The 22889-nt window shown below is 46.4% G+C and overlaps 1 protein-coding gene across 6 annotated transcripts in view; it reads left to right on the forward strand.

The window, feature by feature from the left end:
* NBEA (neurobeachin) overlaps positions 1-22889 on the forward strand; it is a 1788010-nt gene that overhangs the window by 918611 nt on the left and 846510 nt on the right. For all 6 annotated transcript variants that reach the window (XM_085621699.1, XM_085621702.1, XM_085621701.1 and 3 more), the window contains one exon: positions 4918-4979. In XM_085621699.1, coding sequence (XP_085477825.1) covers positions 4918-4979 — 62 coding nt within the window. The remainder of the gene's footprint in view (positions 1-4917; positions 4980-22889) is intronic.

A 22889-nucleotide genomic window follows, 5' to 3' on the forward strand; every position in this document is an offset into this window, starting at 1 on the left:
CGCTGGCGACTAGGGGCATAAAAATCAACTCAAGAGCAGAGGAACGCTACCCCCCAATCTAGGAGCAAGGGGTGAGAAGAAAACCAAGTTGTTAATTTTGTAACACTCAAGTTCTTTACAGATCTACATGGTGGACTAATACAAAATTACATAGCTTGTGATGATCTGCTGAATCTAAAGGTCAAACTGGAGAGAAAGAAATTCAGGTTATAAACTGTAGCAGCAAGTTATCCAGTAAAGGCTGACAACAAAATAATGATGTCGGGGACTGGGTAGCAACCACTCTATCGAGGGTGCAGAAAACCAGCCATAGTGGAACAATTAATACCCGGCTTCCGTTAAGGTCTGGTTCCCTGTTAAGTTGAAACATGACTAAGGTAAAACAAAAAAATGGTCTGTTTCCAGGAAACATGGGCAATGGAAAAAAATGTGTTAGATGGCTATACATCATATTGTGCACCAGCCCCTAAGTCCTAGAAGGGCAGACCAAAAGATGATCTAACCACATGGATTTTTGTCACTCTTGCAGCAAGCATTGAAGTGAGCCACTCTGTCAATAAAAATTTGCAATATATAACACTGAGAAGCGATACCACGACTGCTGACATCTTTAACATATATGTTCTTCCTGATAAAAATAATAGTAAATGCCTATCACTAGAGTATTTAGAATCTGCAATTATTAAAATCTGGTATGAGTCTGGAAGTAAAAGAGAAACAAAAAGTATTCTGGTTCATGGAAATTATAATCCCAAACAACATGGAGCGATTATTGTGCCAGACCTTATTAATGATGAATTTGTATGGGATGTGCCAAAGTTTCATCAGATGATTTTAGGTGTACTACAGAGCCACTCCTATTCACTTACATGACGGCATCAAGTGGTCTTCACTTTTTAAATGCTTGAATTTCAACAGATACTCCCGCAAATACAACCTATAGAATTAGCAACTGTACCAGCCTAACAGATTATACCCCAGTTGGTATTGAGTCCTGGCACTTTATTGTCAATAGACATATTGAAAGGCGAATTGAAAGTGATCATGACCCACTAATTGCAAAACCTCTGCTACGGTCTTTAAACTTCCCTGGCAAAAACTGGAACATCTCCTGACATCCTCCAATTTGGTAGTAAAGTCTAACTGAAGGAAAATTGGATTGCAAACAGCTACTAGTGATGTTCAGAACTATAAACTAGAAGGAGATTTTTAGGGAACAGTGCAGAGCAATCATCATCCAAGTGAAAACTCTGAAAACGTAAATTATTCATACCCTATGTGGATATATTAAGGTTGATCCTTTTAGTACCATCAAGCAAATCCTTAACCAGGAAACCTGAAAAGATATACTCTAATGCATTAGAATGGTACGATGATGAAAGCTTTATGTCGATACAGGCACTAACTAAATCATTGAAAGCAAGGCATTTGACTTTAATGAGGAAGAAGACCTCTAAAGATTTAAGGATAGGCTGTAAACATGTAACTACGCTTAAAAAGAGACGGCTACAATACAGTGATTGCAGTTTTATTAAAGCTGCCTTATGACTCATGGATTCAAGAACATTTTGGGAATTAGTCAGATGAGGGACCCCTACAATTTTCGATACAGGAGTCAGCCCTGCAGAATGGATCAAACACTTCTCCTGATTATACTAGAAAACCATTAATTCAGAGTTAGAAATTGAAAAGGGACAATATATACAATGTCCTACAGGGTTAAATCAGGATCTTGAATTTACAGAAAAAGTGTCTGAGATGATAGATAGCCAAAGACAAATCATAAGGACTGGACAGAATCCCTTCAGATGTCACCTGAACTACTATGTCAGTCTGGGCCCCTCTCTTAAAGATGTCTTCAGTTTGGTTTGGACATTTGGGAAAGTTTCCTGTTCATGGAGAACAGAAATTACAGTCCCTATTTTTCAAAAGAGAGCACGTTCAGATCCAGGTAACTATTGCCCAATTTCATTGTTGGATGGGGTAGGGAAGATCTATTGTAAATTATCCTTAACCGCCTACATTTTATTTATTCTTCAAGCGGGATTGAGGAAGGAAAGGAGTGGTAACTTTAGCCTGTTATTGTCGAGAAAAGTCTAATCTGTTCATGATATTCATAGACCTGAAAACAGCAATTGATTTGGATGACAGAACTCTTGTCTTGTCCACTCTTAAAGAACAAGGGCATCCTGGAAACCCATGTTTGCCCTCCAACAGCTTCACTACAAGACCACAGCCAGGGTAAAAAACTGAACAAAAGCAAACTATAACCTTAGCATTGGCTTGTCGTCAGATATGGAACAAAGGGGGATCATAACCAACTCAGGCCTACTGTATCGAGCATGAATTTTCCCACAAGTCAACCATCAGGCGTATGGTCAGAAAATACAAATGTATAAACAAAATCACAGTTAGCAGACCAAAATACCTTCTCTCTTAAGAGGGCATAACTAGGATTATCACAGGGCAGATCTTCTATCACCACCATTTGTGAGAGGGAGAAACCAACACCAAAACCCTTCCCTACTATGGTAAACTGTGAGATTTCATATAACAAAATCTCTTTTTGCAGGAATTAATGTATATTAAGAACAACCAGCCCTTAAATACCTGTTGACTTTTTACAATAAATTCCTCTGTCCTACTGCTTTTAACATAACTTTTCATATTAAACGGGCTAGACCTTGCCACAATACCCGACTCATTCCTCCTGTATTGAACATAAGCTTTCCCTCAAGGCAAACAATGCAATACAACCACTCATTTTCAGTGGCACCATACACCTTCTGCCCATTGAAATGCTTTACTCAAGACAACCATCGTATGATTGAAGCCGAAGCACATCTCAGTTGGTGCTTAATTTGTGAAATAATATGTGCCAGGGCCCTGATGAGGAGGACACTGCAGGTTGCCCGTGACATCACTGCCAATGGTGGTACTAAAACAACTACTAACCATCTCTCTCACCTACAAGTGCAACAGGTCAGATTATTCCAGGTCCCCAAAGCTAACGGAAAGTGTGATGAAACTTGATTAATATATGTGATTTTCAGAGATTTACACAAGTTCTTCTTCACTGTTCCACCTAGTTGCTAAGTTAAAAGGTAGTTTAACCCACTTTTATTGCCATGACGAGACATTAAGGCAATCACAGAATTTATCAAAGGCATGGAAATCCCTGAAAGAGAGTTAGTACAAGTCTCAAAGGGTTTGACATTTGGATTAACCACATTAAAGTCACAAACTTTGTCCAATCCAAGTTCTGTTTTAACTTGACAAATGGATGAAACAACAGGACATTGATCTCGTAGCTGTTCGCCTAAATTGATGCATTAGCCTTTAAATGGCCCAAATGGGTCTCAAGATTTAAAGAAGGACCACGTAGGTAAGAAATGGTGTTTGACTCAAAAGAAATCATGTAGGCATCCCTACCCCATGATGCCATGGTTGAATAATTGGAGACTGAATTTCACCATCTCTGGTCCCCTAGTTCTCACTACAACATCCTGGACCACCTGAGAATTTGCAAGCTATACATCCATTCCTTTTAACTGAGCCTCAGTCAAGTTGGTCCAACCTGAATTTCTTAATATGTGTCAAATGTGTTGTATCTGGTGGAGAAATCAACCCCTGAGAAAAGCAAACTACCGTCTTTCACTGCCGCCTTCGACTTTTTTGATTTTACTTAGATATACCGTATTGGGAATGGGTGCAGCAGAATTGTCCCTTATTGATCTTTAATTGCTGACATTTACAAAATCCCTCTACTCATTTTTGATCTAATGCAGGGGGCCCTCATCTTTTATACCAAATTAGGTGACTGCTTGGTAGGAATATCCAACGATTGTTGTATGCTCATTCCTTTACAATCCTTAACCTCCTATCTTTGGTCTAGTTTAGATCTGTTCACATGGGGTTTTTCACATTCTGTTAACCAGAATATATAATAGTATCTCTCAACATGCTCTGTGCTGTGGTGAGAGAAAGCAGGGTGTGAATGGCACAATAACAGACCAGTGTATGAAGAGAGCTGGCTGAAAGTCTCTGTATCTATGCACATATTTTAAGGACTTGAGTAATTCCAGACTGAAGAGGAAACATTATGCTTATGATCGTTTCTGGGGTTTTATACATTACTAACACTATTCATGCTTGAAAGCACTGTCGTTGAAACTGGTCGCCCATTCTCTATTCACTTCGATGCTTTACTAAGAAATGCTCCATTTTCTTGTGTGAACTTCCACCAGCAGGGCCTATTTTGAGGTTTTCTTGGGAAAAGAGTGTTTACACAGCCATGTATTCATCACCACCAAAGCTGGCAGAAGCAAGAGATGATTCAAAAGAAGCAAAATATTTTGAAAACTCTTAAGTTCATTTAACCTCAAAGAGGCACTGCTCAGACGTTAAGTATAATAACGAAAATAGAACATTATTTAAAATGACCTTTGATGGGCCATTATTGGTTCCATTTAAACTGACAAGAGTTGTGATAACAATTAAATAAAGAAGCCATGTGTCCTAGCCCGTATCTTTTGGATGATATCCTACTTGACATCACATACGTCTTATCCTTTAACTTTGATATTAACTCTCGCACACACCTACCTTATTTATTTCATCTGTTAATTTGCCTGTAATCTGAAGCCAAGCCAATGTACAACAAATAATTGCACGTAGCATGGAAACATGCTTTTTTTTTATACATATGATGCTTTTGCAACATTGCCCTTTCAGCCTATCGCATTTGCAGGATTGCCCTTTGAGCCTAATACATCTACACTTATGTTTTGAAGTAGAAAGAGTCCTAGACCAGTATATGTATCAGTATTTGTTTTGTTGGACCGACAATGTCTGACAGTGTTTTTATAAGTGAATTATTGTGACAAGTTATGCATAACCTTTCCGTGTTTCTTCTAGGCCTTGTCTGCATGAAATCGAGTACTTCGGTGGTAGAGCTTGTGATGCTGCTGTGTTCGCAGGTAAGACCCCTGCCAGTGGACTTTTCCAAACTGTTTATTGTGTGTACATGACCTCATGCTAAGTCGTGTTGACCTCTTAAAATGACACGTCTTATACCTGTTTTCCTTATTTCTCTTTGTATTTTATTGGCAGTGCTTAATTTGTAAAATAATGAATGCCGGGACCCAAAGTTTTGCCCAGAAGCTCGCTCTGGTGCTATTTAATGTTGGGGTGCTGAAAATCTTGGGCCGGCATTGGGCAGAATACAGGCCCTGGTACCAAAGTTAAAGTGGCCTCCATTAGTGAATCAGATAGCTAAAAGAGTTGCCCATGTTGGACAATTGGGGCAGTTGTGAACTTCTAAAGACACGCTGTATAAAGATTTTGCAAGGTATGGAAGACTGCATGGATTTGAGTTTGCTTCAGGTATGTTTGTTTTATTATCAGTGAAGTTAACAGTATGAACCAGACCATAAGGCAGGCCCACAACGATCCAAAAAGCCAGCCCACACACTGACCTGTCAGACAAGCCCATCTGGAACTACCTTAGTGGCCAGTGCGAGCCTGCGGAGAACAAGGCTGTATTCTCCTCATTATACCTCATGCCATTTTAATCCACCACCCGACAACTCCTGTCTCTGCAAATCACTGTTAGAGGTTGTTTTCCATCCCTGCCTTTCTCTCGTTGTCACTGTTATTCTGTCTTTCTCTTCCTCCTGTGTCCGCGTTTGTGGTTTTCTGTCTTTTGTGTTTTGCTCTCTTTTGCTCTGGGTCAAAAACTGTTGAGGAAAAATAAGTGCTGTTCCTCAAAAATGAGTACTGGTGAGCTCCACCTTCAACCACCAGCTCAAATTAAGCACTGGTATGTATGACCATGGTGACATGTAATAATATTTAATAAAGGCTTAAAAAGAACAATTGCTTATTGCACCATATATTGTGGAACAGTGCAATGACAGTCTCATTGATAAAGACTAATTCACGGTTCCTTGTTGCAAATATTTTGGGGAGTCTCTAGGGAGTAAATATTTAAAAATCACAACATAAAATAAGCATTTGAAAGCGTGCATATATAACCTCATTGAAAAAGCATTGGCAAACGTACAGCAATAAAAGAAGTAATGAAAAACATACACTGGTATTAACGAACCGTCGTAACAGTAATGAGCGGCACAATCACGAGGGAGTGAAAAAAGGTGATAATTACTACGATCTTCATTTCTACACTTATTTACCAACTATAATTTTGAAAAAGTGCTTTAGGTTTTTTCACATTGTTTTATTCCCCAGAGTTTGGTTACCGAGTGTTTTGTACTTTGCTGCACATGCCCAGAAGGTATCATTTCGAGGCCTGTCATACAGGCAGATCAGGTCCAAGTGACTTATGCATGAACACAAAAGCAATACAATGAATTATTGAAAGAAGGGGCAGTAAACAGCCTCAAATAACCACATTACAAAACTCAAATCATACAATTGCAAATCTTTACAATGAGACGCTTATATTCAATATATCTCTACCGCCTTTGCCATGACGCGTTACCTGGAGCTGTGACATGAGTGCGTTGTTCATTGTACAGGGCAGACATGGGCTGGTAAATGCAGGCTTCCAATGCAGATAGAATCCACTACTTTTAATGCAGCCCTCAAACTCCCATAAACATCCTCCATCCAAACTCTACAGAAGAGATGAGACTGTGCCCCCCCCCCCCCCCCCCACTGCCCCGACTCCTTAAGAACTGTCACTCACAGCATAGTTTGGAATGGCCATCAACATGAGAAAGCATAGATAGGTCCAGTTTATTTTATATGTCGCTGGCCGAAGTGGTCATTATGAGATAAAGCTATCAAACAACTAAGTGAATATTTGGAACTTACCGTCTGTTTGCCACTTCATAGTACCCTTTGCTTCAGACCGTTGCTATAAGGAAAGCATTACATCCTCTGATTTTTTTTTTTCCTTCTTGACTCAAAGAGTCACTGTACGGGGAGACGTAAAGGAAAAAGATGCCAAGGGCAAAAATCCTCAGGGGGGGTGTTAGCGGCTTTAAGCTAACTCTTGTAGGACTCTTGAAAATGTGCTCTCCTTGAGCTAAGCCCGGAGTCCAATGGTAATGTTGCGGTTTCCAATGGGGCATCCTTCTGGTATATTTTGTGCCATTTCTAGTCATCTCCAGCTAGCACATCTGCGACCTACAGCCCTAAAATAACGCGCGCTCCTAGCTTTCCATACTACGTCCTTCCACTGGAAAAAGGGAGTGTAACGCTATGGTCTGGTGTCTTTGATTACCTCATCATCATATCTTAGACCTTGCATTGCCCATTGGCTGGCTCCAGGATTTCTTCTCATTACAGGCCCTAGAGATGAAACTCAGCCTCCCTTATTGATTAGATGGAAGAGTGCGAAACTTGATCCCTCTCTAAAAGCCCTTCTCGCCAGCATTTGTGAGGAGTCATGGATAAATGCAGGCTGCTTAATTTGATTTTCAGGATTTTGTTTCTTAGGATTGGATAAGAGAGACACTGAAATTACTGCTTTGGTGATAGAGGAAATTTCGCTGGTTTTAGTGCACTGTGGAAGCATGTGCATCATTTTATAAATGTGTCTGTCCAGTTTCTGTTTGCATTCTTTGGTGAAATTGGATTTTTTCAGCCGTGATGTACTGCTCCTGGCATACTTCTCTAAGCCAGATGGGGGTAGGGATGGGTGCGTGTGAGTGCGTGCATGTGAGTGTGTGTGTGTAAAGAGAATGTGCATAACGTGTAATATAGTACAATATTGCCATCAAGCAAGTCTGACGAAATCATAAACCATGAGGCCTAAAGCAGAGGGGTTTATAAATGTTACATAACTGTCTCACTAGTCCCTATGAAATATGGGTTAATCCTGAATTATTCCCACGGTGACGCCATCAATCAGTCCTTAATTTTTAACCAATGTCCTATTGCATGCAGTGGCTTGAAGACCCACACTCAGGGCTTTAAATGGGTGGTCGCTGAAAGGGGTGTGGCCTATATAATTATATGTGTGGTTTTAAACATGAAAACTACAATTCCCATAGAGTGCCACCCTACCCACATTTTGGCGTAGAATTACAACTGACATACCCAACCATTGCTCTGTGCAGTTTGCAGAGCCCAAGGATTGGATGACCATGTATTCTGAACACCTTTCTGACCCACTCATAGGCACTGTGAGAAACTCGCACTGACTCAATTGTGGCCCGTTATGACCATCTAGATGCGACTCAGTTGAAAGTATGTTCTATACAAGAGCAATATGCTACCCAAAAAAAATACTGTAACACAACATCCTGGAAAAAGCTAACACTCTTCGGGCCAGATGTACGACCAAAATAGGTCTGTGCAATGTACAAACCCTATTTTGCAAGTTGGTAACCTATTACCGACTCGCAAAATAGAGTTTGCAACTCGCTATTAGGAAGGAGCGTGCCAAGGGCGTCTCGTCCTAATAGCGAGTCGCACTTCTATGTAAGATTGTTTTGCAACTGCAACTGTGGTTACAAAACACTCACAGTTTTCCACCTACATCAAGTAGGTGGTAAGCCACCCGCAAACAGGAAGGGGTACCCAGGCGACCCCTTCCCCTTTGTGACTGGCAGCGAAAATAATTTTTAAGAGCAGGCAGTATAGGACCACTGCCTACTCTTTAAGAATTAAACAAACATTTAATTTTTCTTTTTTATATGCATCCTGTTTTCCTTTAAGGAAAACGGGCTGCATTTTTTTTTTAAACTGCTTTATTTAAAAAGCAGTCACAGACATGGTGGTCTGCTGACCCCAGCAGGCCACCATCCCTGTGAGTGCTGGCCATTACCAATGAAGTTGCAAATTGTGACTGGCCTCATGAATATAAATGAGACAGGTCGTTTGCGACCCCATTGGGCATCGCAAACAGTGTCTGAGACACTGTTGTACATTCCATTTTGCAAGTCGCAAATTGCGAGTCGCAAAACAACGCAATTTGCGACTCTCAAACTTGAAGGGAAGTACATCTGGCCCCTAGGGATTACGTAATTAGTGTGAAATATAAACAGGAATGACATGGATTACTTTAACATTTTTTACGCTCATTCTTCAGGCATCAGTCAGTGTTTTGGCCAGTAAAGTTATATAGGGCCGAAAGGGACCAGCTTAAGTGTCCATTTTTTATTAGTAATGGGTCTGGGATCTGGAGGGAGCCGGCCCTCTTATACCTTGCCCACACTTGAAAGAGGAGATATGAAACTGTAATGTAATCTGGGGTTGATTTAAGAGCCAAAATTGGCTCTGAGTGTGTCATCCATGACATAAGGCCAAGTTGAAGCCAGCTAAGTATGCCATATCTTTTTTTGTGAGCCGTTTTGCTCTCCATTTGTAAAATAAAGGACAGAGAGTTCCTCTAGCAGGACTGGGAGATGCGCCTTTTATTCATGGGCAAGCCGCTTCTGCCAAGGCGCATTCCCAGGCCTCGCCTGGCCGAGAGGATCTGAAGGATGCTCACGCCTTGCCTTGTTGAAGGTAATGCAGCTTCCATTCACTAACAAACACAGGCACTCTTGCATTTTTGTTTTTTCCCAATGGTGTCGTTCATTTAATATTTTTTTTACATTTTAAAGGCTGTGACCTTTCACCAAATCTGTAGTGCGCTTTTAACTGCTAACAAAATATTTTCGGATTGACTTTGATTTCTGAGGCAGCCACATTGGACACTTCTCTTTTTTGTATTTATTTATTTTTATTTTTGTTGTACGCCCCTTCTTTTTTTGCGTTTATTTATTCATATTTTTACTATCTGTAAAAGATAAAAATGTTATGGCTGATTGTGTCAGCCATTTTTACAGACCATAAGGTCAGGCCTCAATCCTGGATACATTTACTATAATATGATTAAATCTAAAGATTCTATCTCTTACAGTCAAGAGCAACATTAAAGCTTTCATTTATTTGTTTTGGTTAAAAAAAAAAGTTATTTCTTCAGCGTAGACACGGTGTGTTGAAGGTAGAGCCGGTTTGCATAGAAGTGGGTAACTGGAGCTCTCCAGGAAAGGGAAATGCAGTTTGTTTTCCTTTCATTTTCTGCAGCAAATTAGATGCTTTTATGCCTTAATATTGGGAATTCCATGCTAACGACTGCAGATTAGCATGCATGTCGGCCTCTCGTGCCTTATCTGAGCTCCTGAATAAACGCGCCGCTGCCAGCGGCTCCCACCGAAGGCATGGTCCGCATTTACATGAAATATCACATTACAAATGTCTGAAGGTACATGTCATGGATAATTCACTTCACATGGGCAGGCTCTCAGGCTCTGAAGGATATGCAATCAGGGCTGTTTCCCCCAGAGGAATTCCAGGTCTCTGAGAAATATATGCTTAAGCACTGGACGGACTCCGCGGGGAAGTGCATCAGTTGGCTTTAAGAAACGCGCCTTTCCCTTTTTGCGGCCTACATTCGCAGCGCCCCTGACCGGCCTTCACAGGGGTGATTGATGGTCGGCCCTGGCACCCTCCCTGCCGGGGCTGCCGCCGCCGCCTTCCCCAGCGCGCGCTTTATGGAGTTTGCTAAAACGGGCCCCGTTCTCTTCACTCTCGCATTATAATTTCCATATGTCCTTTTATATTAAAGTAAAAACAGTTTGAAAGAACCAACAAGGTATGTTTTTTTTACTGAGGAAAAACTAATAAAAATCATATTGGCCTGCACGCCGCATAAAGCACAGTGTCTTCACAGTATGGGTGCAATATCTTTCCCCACAAAGAGATGAAGATGTTTTTTTCCTTTGACAAGATCTGTGGCTGATTATCCAGTCTTTCTTCCCTCCAGCTCTATGTCACAGGCGTGATAATGTCTTTCGTGGGATAGCTCTTAAACAAGCCATACGATTTATTTTCTGAAATTCGCCCCACATTTTGTTTTTTCCCCCTCTGTATTTCGTCCTTTGATGCCTAGCAGACCCACTTCTCAGAGAACTTTTTTTCTGTCTCCTTTTTTTTTCTCCCAGTGCCATAATATTTTCTAATTATTTCCAGATTCTTTCCAAAGGTTTTCCCTTCAGAGGTTCTGTGTCTGAAGCTGATTAATGCTGTCGCATGCGATTTTCATCGTGTATTTTAAGCTCAGGAACCTTCTCAGAGGTTACCTTTAATTTTCTGTCCTATATCTGTCATCAAAAGTATTTCAACTACTGTAAAGGATCAACCATGTGAGACTAGATCACTGAAAATACAGCATTGCCAGGGGATTTTGCACTACTTGCTGGTAATTTTACACCAGCGCGGAGTAATTTTGCTACCTACGTCCTGTGGTACATTAGAATTGACACCGATGGTCAGTACAGAAAATATTGAAACTAACCTCCTAGCGCAGAAGCAACATTGCGCGCCAGCCAATTGGTGAAGTGTTGATTAAAGTTTGTAAAAAACTGATAAGAACCACAACAACATTTCCGAAGTCTGGCGCAATTTACCTAGTCATGCTCAAGTGAGCGTTAACATAGTAGAACATATTTTTGATTGTCTTTCGATAGTTGTCATAGCAATGTGAAAATGTGTTGTTACTGCCACATAATTGGGGGTATCTGTTTTATTGAACTCTGATGTTTAAAGACTGAGTCAGCCTTGATTCAATGAAAATGTGTGACCTACCCAGATAGCTGCCAGGGAGCCTTCATTTCCTCAGCTTTCTGGGTGTGTTAAACCCCCGATCAATCTTTCTGATTTTGTGTGTGTGCCCACCATCATGTTTCTTGTGTGGTTCATTTTGTGCCTTAAGCTGGGGCACAGAATTCATCAAATGGACAAAAGATGATGGGAGGAGTGACTGCAGATAGTCCAAACCACTGGTAGTCGCTCTCTGGGTAGTATACCCACTCATCGGTTTTCACCAACTCTGGCACTCTAGACAGAGGCACATCTTAGACAAATCAGTACTGAGCCTGCTCCTCATGGGAACAGTCCATCCCGAACTGCCAGGCAATGCTCCCTCCAGAAGGGAACACAAGCGACCCCAGACCCGTTTAGGACTGTTTATGCCTTGTCAGTGAAGTATAGCTTGAATCATGTGCCCGAGTGAGGTACCCAGATTGCAGCAAACCCTTAGCCACTAAGGGCATTACATCAGACGCAGAAAAGTTGATGGAAGGAACATTTGCAAATGGTCTTAAACCCCTGGCAATCGCTCTACGTAGCACTCCAACACACTGTTTTTGCCCACTGTACTACTCTAAAAGAGGCCCGCCTTATGCAATCAATATTGATACTCTTTTAAGAATATCTTGCCAATGAAGGGTAGGTGAGTGGTGGGCCAGTAGTTTGTGAGATCATCGGGGTGTAGTGTAGGTTTCTTTAAGAGTGGGAGTATCTGGCCTGTCTTGAGAGCTTCTAGGAAGATGTCTTGTCTGAGAGAGGTGTTGACAATGTTTACTAGGGGTGAGAGTGCTTCCACGGAGAGAGCTTAGATGAAGGACGAGGGTAGACATCAGCTTCATAAGCATAGGCTTTGATGCCACTGAGTATGTCGGCGAGATACGCAAGAGATAGGGCTCTGAAGGGTGACTATTGTGGGATTCGCTGAAAAGGGGTGGAGGTAAGCATACTTGGTGTTGTCGATTTGTTGTCTTATATTCTATATTTTTTCACTGACATAGGTGGATGGCTTTTCACTTGTGTGTAGAGTGTGCGATAGGACAGTCAGGGGGGTTAATGAGGTGCTGGATGTAGTTGAAGAGCAGTCTACTCCTGTTGGTAGCTTTATTGATAATGTTAGTATAGGACTTTTGTTTGGCCACTGTGATGAGCTGTCTGTGTGTTTCTCAGTGGGGCTTTAGTAGCATGAGCTCATTGGCAGTTATGTTTACTTTCCAGTTTCTTGTCTGTCTGCAGATGGAGCATTTATTGTCAGTGAGGTCTTTAAGAGTACAAAGTTGCTGAAGCTTTTGGCTTCCATTTGATTGTCTTAGTTGGAGCATGAGGGTAACCTAGTTTTCCCAAAAAAGTGTTGGTCATTTAGAAGGGTGTGTTTTGGGAATGGCCCTTTCTGCAGGGTTATGCCCCAGACTTTGTGCCTCTTCCTTCTATTTTTCCTGTCCTCTTTTTGCTGGCTGTAGGACTCTGGGGTCTTTACCACTGTTAATCAGTGCTAAATTCCATATGCTCTCTGTGTAAATTATGATTATCATTCGTTATCCATGATTGGCATATTTGATTTACTGGTAAGGCTCTAGTAAAGGGCACAGAGTGTGCCAGGGCCAGTAAATCAAATGCTGCTAGTGGGATTGCAGCACTGGTTGTGCCCCCCACATGAGTAGCCCTGTAACTGTGTCTCAGACCTACCACTATAGTGTCTGCATGTGCAGTTTTAAACTGCGATCGCGACTTGGCAAGTGCACCCACTTGCCAGGCCCTAACCTTCCCATTTCTTACATGTGAGACACCCCTCAGGTAGGCCTAAAGTACCCCATGGGCAGGGTTCAGTGTGTGGGAAAGGTAGGAAGTGTGAGTGTGTTTAAAACGCCCTGATAGCGAAATACTGCCAACTTCATTTTTCACTATTGAAAGGCTATCTGTCTCATAGACTAACATGGAAGTGGCTTTGTAACTTCTTACAAGTGTAACTTTCCATTGGGACAAGATAGAGAAATGGAGATTAAGCTCTCTGAACTCAGAATTTAATAACACATCTTTTTGTAAAGATGGTTTTTAAATTCTGTGTTTAAAAATGGCGCTATTAGAAAGTAGGCATTTTCTTATCTAACCATTCTGTGTGCCTCTGCTGTTTTGTGTATTGACTGTCTGGTTTTGGAGTGACAGGGACTGGGGATCTACATTTACTGTAGACAGCCACAAGGGGGTTGAGGTGTGTTCTGTCTGTCCTGGGGGACTCATAGCTGTAATGAAGGCTAGGATAGGATAACATTTGTAAAGCACACTAAAACCCAGAAGTGTCAAGGCGCTGGAAGGACGGAGGAGGAGAGAAGTGCTAACACCCAACTAAGAAGCAAATAGCCAGGTTTTCACGAGTTTTCTGAAGACCGGGAGAGAGTCCGAGTTGGAAATTAATGGGGCAGGGAATTCCAAAACTTAGTGGCTGCTACAGAAAAGGACCGGCCGCCCCATCTAGACCTGTGAAATCTTGAAGAGACCAGTTTTTTCTGTGTGGAGGATCTCAAGGTCCTCACAGAAGTGTACCATTGAAACATGGTTTTCAAATGTGGCACACCTTCTCTGTGTATAGCCTTATATACCATATTCAGGCCCTTGAAGGAAATGTGCTTCCTGATGGGGAGCCAGTGCAAGGCTCGAATCCCTTCCCTGGCTGACTGATACTTTGGAATGTTAAGAATCATAATTGCCGCTGCGTTCTGTGCCACCCGTAGCTTGTTCAGGGATGCTGTATTCGTGTTAAGGTAAGGTGAATCGACCTTGGCTGCATTTAGAGTGGTGGAAGGAGCTTTACTTACACCTGAATAGGCAGTGTCTCCACTGCACAATGCTGTCCACCTCCCGTAGTGATGCTGCACCAGAGAGGATAGAACTGGTCTGGACTGGGCTCAGAGACCATTGCCCAAAGAGAACAAAAGACAAAATGGGATATAATTAGTGGACCTTAAACCCCAGAGAATTAGATCACTTCTGGGCTCAAGAAAAAGCTTTTGCCTAGGAGAAGAGCTGGAGAGCTGCAAGGAGGAGTACTGCCCTTGCTGGGTGCTTTGCTGGATTTGTATGCAGTTGCTGCTTCTGCCAAGGAAGAGGACAAAGACCAGAACGTTGCTGAGAACCTGCTTGATAAATAATCTCCAAAGGCTTGTGTGTGCTGGCCTCCTTTTCTGAAGTCATAGGGACAAAAAGTCTTTACCACCAGCTCTCCTGAACTCCACTGCTGGGAGTTCTGACCTGCCAGGAGCTGCCTATTCCAGTTTTGGGCCTCTGGAGATTGTTCCTGCTGCTGGGAGCTGGAAGAAACTGAAAAAAAGCAAGAAAAACAACTCTGACACCACCAGTGATGCTACGACCTGCACCGAGGCCAGGGGCACTGCTCATGAAGTGCATGATGCACTGCCCTACCTACACCGCAGCTTCAACGCCTGCGGAAGCCTGCAGTTATCGGCCTCCCTGATGGCAACGCTCGCACCAACACCATCACTGCCAGCGCCTGCATCCCGTTATTGCGGACCTGATAACCGATGAGGTAGACTTCACAAATTCTTCAACTTTGCATCGCCTCGGGGGCGTGGCTTGGCTGCGGAGCGGAATGGCTGCCTGAACGCGCAGCTCCGCCGATCGAGTGAATTAATCCGTTATTTATCGGCCTTGCAGGTGCTGGAGCTCGGCCCTTCTGACCCCGATCAAGAGCGCTTGGTAGCTGCCTTCTCCGACGGAGTGCCTGGGCCCGAGACTGGAGCGACGGCGGAGATCTGCCGGGAAGCTGGTCGGCGGTGGTGCGGCCTGCGACACACGCGGACGCCGGGCACTTGCGTAAGGCCGGGTCCGGGGTGTCGGCGCGCTGCGGGGTGCGGGCCGCTGCTGGGGGCGCTGTCTCCTTGGCTCGCAACCCCCCCGCTGGCGGAGTGGTGATACGGCTCAGGCACAAGTATAGTGCTGGGAATCTGCCTGCTGTGACGCGGGGAGGTGTACCTGCGAATGCAGACCGTTGCGGACACGTGGACCTCCAGAGGGCGGAGTGGCTGGACCCCGGATCGGCGCCCTGAGCGGGTTGTTGCCGTGCCCGGCCCGGAGCGACGTGGACTTGTCGCGTGCCTGTAGTGTGTCCGCTCTCCGAGGTCTAACAATACGGCATATTGCCCGCGCCGAGCGAGAGCCCTGCGACGAGGGCCTGGAGGAGGCGGTGGACCGCGGGGCCTACCTGCTCCCCTCCGCGGGGTCTGGTCAGGACACGGGCTGCTTCTGAGGCCCCGATCGCTGCGGTGACCCCGCTGGTTGGGCCAGAGGCTGGACGGAGCTGGCATCCGAGGCGACTGGCGAAGACTGGCTATCACTTGGACCGATGGTTGCCCGCTCTGGTGCGCTGCTGTGAGCGGGTGAGCGAACCGCGTGGGACTGCCTGCTGAGACTGCGTGGTCTGGACGAGAGGCGACCCGGGCCTGTCGGTGCGCCCCGTAGATGTCCCATCTTGTCTGACTTGGTCCCCTATCTTGCGGGGGCAGTGGCTCTCTGGCCTGCTGTGGGGGCCTGCCCGACGTATACTCTGCTGCGGGTGCATGGAGCGAGGTGCCTGGTGAGGTGCAGAAGCTTGGGGCCTACTGGTGTTTATCCGCTGGCCGAGCGGGGAGGCGATCATGGGCAAACCGGATACGCGCCAACCGAAAATCACATTCGACAAGGCAAAGCAAAAAGCCTCGGACCAAGACTTTAGAGACGCTGAAGCGGCGCACCCGGAGAAGTGCGGCCCACCTGAGGCTGACATCAAATCTATGTTTCAAGAACTGAAGGAGGGCCTGCGGGGCATAGATTGCAAAATGGACGCGCTGGCGGCACGAATGGACGGCATCACAGCACGAATGGACAAGCATGAAAGTAGAGTGGAAGCGCTCGAGACCCGTGTGGCCGACACGGAGGAGGCGCCAATAAACACGGAGGAGGGTCAAACCGACATGGTTAAACAAAAGCGCGGCATGGACAAAGTACTTGAGCTAATACAACGGAAGAACGAGGACTTAGAGGCGCGATCGAGACGCAACAACGTTCGCATCACGGGTGTGGCGGAAACAACAGACATTAATAATATGGAGCAGTACATAGAACAGATGCTAAAGGACTTGTTCGGATCTGGCCTATCCGGGATGTTCCTTGTGGAGAGAGCGCACAGGACACTGGGGCCCAGGCCTAAGCCGGGAGCGCCGTCCAGGCCAATTATTGCGCGCGTCCTGAATTATAGAGACCGTGACACGGTGTTGCGTATGGCTAGAGACATACCGGACCTGCAGTACAAAGGCAATCACATCGCCATTTACCCGGATTATACTATGCAGGTGCAGGCAGCTCGCAAAGAATTCATGCCTGCAAAAAAACTTTTTCAACAAACAGGAACGAAACACTCCCTGATTTACCCTGCGAAGCTCCGGGTGCAGGGCCCTGGCAAACCGTCTTTTTTCCTGGACGCGAAAGCGGCGCTACAATACGCTAAACAACTTGTAAAGGAGCAGCGTAATCAACCGCCTGCTGAGGGTCAAGATCGTCAGGACAGGCTAAGTGACATTAAGTGAATGCATACGTTATCTGTTTGCGGCTCTGTTGTTGGCTTATGAGATGGACCAATTGGGGGCGTATAAATTGTCCGTTGTAGGCTGTATTCCGCTTCCTGGGCAGTGAGGGTTATATAACTCACTACGATTCCGGGGGGGAGGGGGTCCTTGAGCCGGTACCCTGAGCCGGCACTCAATCGCCCTGGCATAAGTACAGGGCTAGTTGGCGGCCAACCTGCATACCTCAGGGGATGATTCCCAATCACTTGCTATTGTTGTTGGGTTTAGTCGTGGGATTTCTGCCATGGCAAGTAGTTTGGGGGGATAATGCACAACCTGATTGGGGGGTTGGAGCGGGCGGGGGGTGGGATCACCGGAGTTTGGGGGGTGGTCATGGGGTAGGATTGTTTTGTAGAATAGAGTCAGGGGAAGGGAATGTGACTAATATACCGAATGCTAACTCTGCTGTGCTGCACTGTCGAAATCCACGCTGCTTACCGTACTATGACTGCCCATGTACCATGTGCCCCGCGGTACTGTTGTGTTCTACTGTGCGCCTCGTCTGGTGGGGGTTGGAGGGCATGTCGTGTGGCTTGGATACACTGTCTGATTGTAGCTGTCTCAGGTCCCTGTCAATATGGCGCACATAAACTGCCTTACCTGGAATGTGAGAGGAATGAATGATAGACGCAAGGCTAGATTGGTGCAGACCTACTTGCACAGAAAAGAAATAGACATCTGCCTTTTGCAAGAGACTCATTTGACGGCCAATGCGGCACAGATGCTGAGACATCACAGATGGGGGGAGATAGTGCATGCATCTTACTCCACCTACTCAAGAGGAGTCGCGGTATTGATAAGGAGGGGTCTCCAGTGGACGACACATGAGGTGCTCAGGGATGAGGGAGGCCGGTATGTGTTGCTTGTAGGAACGCTGTGTGGCATGCGGCTGATACTGGTGAATGTGTATGGTCCTAACGATGATAACCCAGATTTCTTCGGGGAGGTGTGGCATATGGTGCGGGCGCGGGGCCCGGCGGCGATCCTGTGGGGGGGGGGACTTCAATGTTGTGCTGTCAGGTAATATGGATAGGCAGGGCGCTGCGAGAGAACACCACCCTAGGGCGTCAGAGATGCTGGGCTGTATTATGCAGGAGACAGGTTTAGTGGATACCTGGCGACTATTGCACCCCGCGGATCGAGCGGGCACCTGTATCACGGCTCACAGAGCCGCCTGGTCCAGGCTAGATTACTGGCTGCTCTCCAGGGACCTGCACTCGTCAGTGCGGTCGGTGTCGCATTTGCCGAGATCATTGTCCGACCATGCCCCGGTGCTCCTCGCGGTAGCCACGCCATCCCAATATGTAAAACCATTTAGCTGGAGGTTTCCCTCTCGGGCACTGCGAGATCAGGTCTTTCAGCAGGGACTGCGCGACAAACTAGAGGAATTTTTTTAGCTTAATGAGGGCACCGTGGATTCTCCGGGTACGCTCTGGGAGGCTTGTAAGGTGGTGACGAGGGGACACTGCATGTCGCTGAAGACGGGCGTTCTGCGTTCGATCCGAGATACCTTGAGCAAACTAGAAACTGACCTGGCTCGTCTAGAGTCTGAATTGACCCATGCGCCCACAGATAGGATACGTGCCGAACTGCGTTCACAGCTCACTAAATACCAGGAGGAGGCGGACAGGGAAGTCGCGTACCTGTCCAAGGACAGTCGGGCTAGGCGATATGGCGAGGGGGATCGTGCCGGACGTACACTGGCCTATATGCTTCGCGGGCCGCGTGGGTCGGAGCACATACTGGAACTACGGCGTGCGGAGGGGGATGTGGTGCGTGAGCCGCAAGACATCCTAGACACAATGACCGACCATTATAGAGAGCTATACACCACGAAGGTGTCGCCAGACGATAAAGTGCTCGACGACTACCTGGATACCATAGCCTTAGCGTGGTTCAGCAATAGTGCCAGACAATATATGGACTTGCCGTTTACGCAAGACGACATAAGGACGACGATTGCTGGTCTTCCACTCTGTAAGGCGCCGGGCCCAGACGGGCTGACGGCAATAAGGAATATGCGGACATACTGGTCCCGAGGCTTCATGGGGTGTTTGAAGAGGCTGTGGAAAAGGGTGTCCTCCCTCGGTCACTGCGGGAAGCAATGGTCATTACACTGCTTAAACCTGGCAAAGACCCCAGTCACCCGGACTCCTATCGCCCACTGTCGCTCATAAACCTGGACGCCAAAATATATGCCAAACTGATCTCTGACCGTTTAAAATACATGCTGCCACAAATAGCGCTGTCAGATCAATCGGGTTTTGTGATGGGACGTTCCACTTCCCATAACCTAAGAGTGCTGTTTGGACTCCTGCATTACCTGGATCCTAGAGTCCCGGACGCTGCGGCACTGTTGGATGCGACGAAGGCATTCGACTCGCTGGAGTGGAAGTTTTTACGGACATTATTCACCCGGATGGGATTTAGTCCGCTCTTTGCCAGGAGGATAGGCGTATTGTATAATGACCCATCGGCTAGGGTGCCAGTGAATGGCCAGACGTCTGCCCCGATCTCTATAACCAGGGGGACCCGGCAGGGATGCCCGCTTTCGCCGTTACTGTTTGCGATTGCGACGGAACCGCTGGCGGCCCGCATGAGACAGCACCATACTGGGCGCAGCATAGGTTTTACGTCGCGTGGCCTGCTGGTCTCTATGTATGCCGACGATATCACAATATATATGATGAACCCGTCGGACAATTTTGACCCGTTAATGCGAGAGGTGACACAGTATAGTGGACTCACTGGCATAGATATCAACTGGTCAAAGTCGGCAATGCTCCCACTAACGGACGGCACGCAGAAGTGTCACACGGAGTTCCCGATCGCTTGGGTTACGGACGAGGTCAAATACTTGGGTATACAGATGAGCCGCTCCACTCATGAAATATTACTGGCTAACTTCGGTGTGGCTATGGAATGGTTGGAGAGCAAAGTGCAGAGGTGGAGGACGTTGCCGCTGTCTCTGACGGGCCGCATAGCCATCGCAAAAATGGTCGTGGCGCCTAAATTCCTCTACCTGTTCGCCAATGTCCCCGTGCCGTTGACGAAGGCATTTTTTCGGCGACTCCGCTCAGCGCTGCTTGATCTGGTTTGGGCAGGTAGACAACCCAGGGTGGCCTGGAACCTTCTTACACTCCCCTTCCAGCAGGGTGGTCTCGCTGCCCCAGACCTAGAATTGTATGCATACAGTGCACAGGCCCAATACTTACACTATTGGCATCATCCGATACCTTACCAGCCCCACGTGGCAATAGAAACAGATGTGGCGGCTCCTTGTCCCCTGCGGACAGCGGTATACCAAAAATATAAGCGGCAGAGGGAAGACATTGACACCGTAGAAATGGTGCGCTGGGCCTGGTCAAACATCGCGAAGCGAGCGGGCGTAATGGACCTGTATGCTCCAAGTATGCCCCTGGAGGCCAACCCCCTGCTGGGCCCGCTTACGGACACGGCGGTAGCACGCCGTGCGCACGCCTGTGGCCTGAAGGTGGCGGGGGATTTATATCCGGATGACACCTTTATCACGCTGCCGGCCTTAACGGCAGCGCCTGAGCCGACGGCCTCGGAGCTCCTCTTGTATTATCAGTTGCGGTCGGCATGCAAACACAGATACCCCATGTTCCCTAAGGCTCCGCCGACGCTGGCAGCTTTGGAAAATATTCTATCGAACTCTTCCCCGTGCAAATTGATAACACGCATATACAGGACCACACAACTCACGGCGCCTGTCGCACACATTGATTACAGAGCCTTATGGGAGGAAGACGCTGGCATAAGTATCACAGAAAAGCAGTGGGAATTCTGCTGCACCCAACTAGAACACCTGTCGCCTAATTACCGACTGCGACTGATACACTTCAATTACCTGCACAGAACCTACCGCACACCCATACAAATGTTTAGGATGGGTCTCCAGGCCGACACGACGTGTTGGAGATGTGGCGAGAGCGAGGCCACGTTCTTCCACCTTGTCTGGTTGTGCGGACCGTTACGCACATACTGGGACAAAGTTTTCAACATTATTGGGCGGATAATAGGAGCGGCGTTGGCGCCGGACCCGCTTGTTGCCCTCCTGGGATTCGTGCTGGGGGTGCCTAGGACGTCGCGTAAGCTTGTCGCCCTCTTGTTATTGCTTGCCAAGCGCCAAATAGCGATCCACTGGAAGAAGAGGGCCCCCCCGAGGGTGTCTGGCTGGATGGGCTCTGCGACATACTGCAGAGAGCAACTGACAGCCTATTGGGACCAAATGCCGCAGCGGTCCAGACCAGTAGATGTGTGGCAGCCGCTGGTGGAATGGTTGGCTGGGACGGCAGTTGAGGAGGAGGACTGAGTCACTTGGGTGGATGGCTGCTGAGTGGTTCGGGATTGCATGGGTCGGATTGTGTGACGCGCGGGTGATGTTGGCGCCGGCCTGGTCCGAGCGCCACTTCTGGCTGCTGCTGTGTATGGTGGGGATGAGAGACGTATCGTTTGGAAGACTCGGATGGTGCGGGACCACACGGTGGAGGGCAGCTGCGAACTTCCACCCTCCTGTTGGAGGGTTCCTCCCTGACTCTGGTTTCCAGTTGGTATTGTTTGCTTGTTTATATAAAATGATGTTATTATGCCTTCTACGAATGTACACCGTGGATACGATTGTGCGATTTATTGCACTGAACCCATGCTGCCTGCCCCCGGGTTGTTGGCTGATTAGCAGTGTACGTTTTATTGAGAAAATAAAGGTTTTTGAAACATCAAAAAAAAAAAAACTTTGCATCGCCTCACCCGAATCGACGCCACCGTCTTCCCCTGTCCTGGGTTCGACACGTCGCCTCCTCACGGACACAATGCCTCACCTCCCCATTGGCAACCTGGGAACCGGCCTCGACCTCGGCACCGATGCCTCACCTCCACGATACCCTGCAACATCCATAGACTTTGTTTTCCAAGGTATTGTTGATTGGGTATCTGTGTAATTCTGTTCCTGATGCTGTGCGCCTCGCGGTCAGCACCATACTTTGGATTTATGCCTGTCATGACGATGTAATAGCCTCAGGTGGAGCTAAATGTTTCTATAAGTGCTATTTCTGCAAGTAACTGTTTTTAAATGCTATTTTGAGATATGTAAGTTGGATTTTTGTCATTTTGGTCTTGTTTGGTTTAGATAAAGATACTTTATTTTTCTAAATTGGTGTGGTTTCCATTTGTGGTGTTTTCACTGTATTACTGTGTGTTTTGAGTACAAATAATTTGCACATTGCCTTTGGGATAAGCCTGTCTGCTCGTGCCAAGCTACCAAGGGGGTGTGTAGGGGTTATCTGAAGTGTGTATCCCCCTTACCCTGACTAGAAGAAAGGGTCCCTCCTTGAACAAAGGTACATACCTCTGCAAACTAGAGACCCCCATTTCTAACCGTGTTGAAGTCAGATGTGGAGTTGGCAGGGCGAGAGATGACTTCAAGTATTAAATTGTGGACGGAGAAGTCTGTTGTACTCTTCTGTGTACTCTTACATGCCTTAAAGAACAAGGACCAAAAATCTAAATTGATAATTGTAGGAAATTGGATTTTAGGTTGAGGGGGGTGAAGTCCCTTCTCTAGCAGCAACCACAATCCCTGTTATGGTGAACCACAAAAGTAAATAAATTAACATGTGCTTAACCCTGTGGTAGCTCGGCACAAAGTAG

This window comes from Triturus cristatus, chromosome 8, assembly GCF_964204655.1.
Source record: "Triturus cristatus chromosome 8, aTriCri1.1, whole genome shotgun sequence".
In the NCBI taxonomy this organism is placed as follows: domain Eukaryota; kingdom Metazoa; phylum Chordata; class Amphibia; order Caudata; family Salamandridae; genus Triturus; species Triturus cristatus.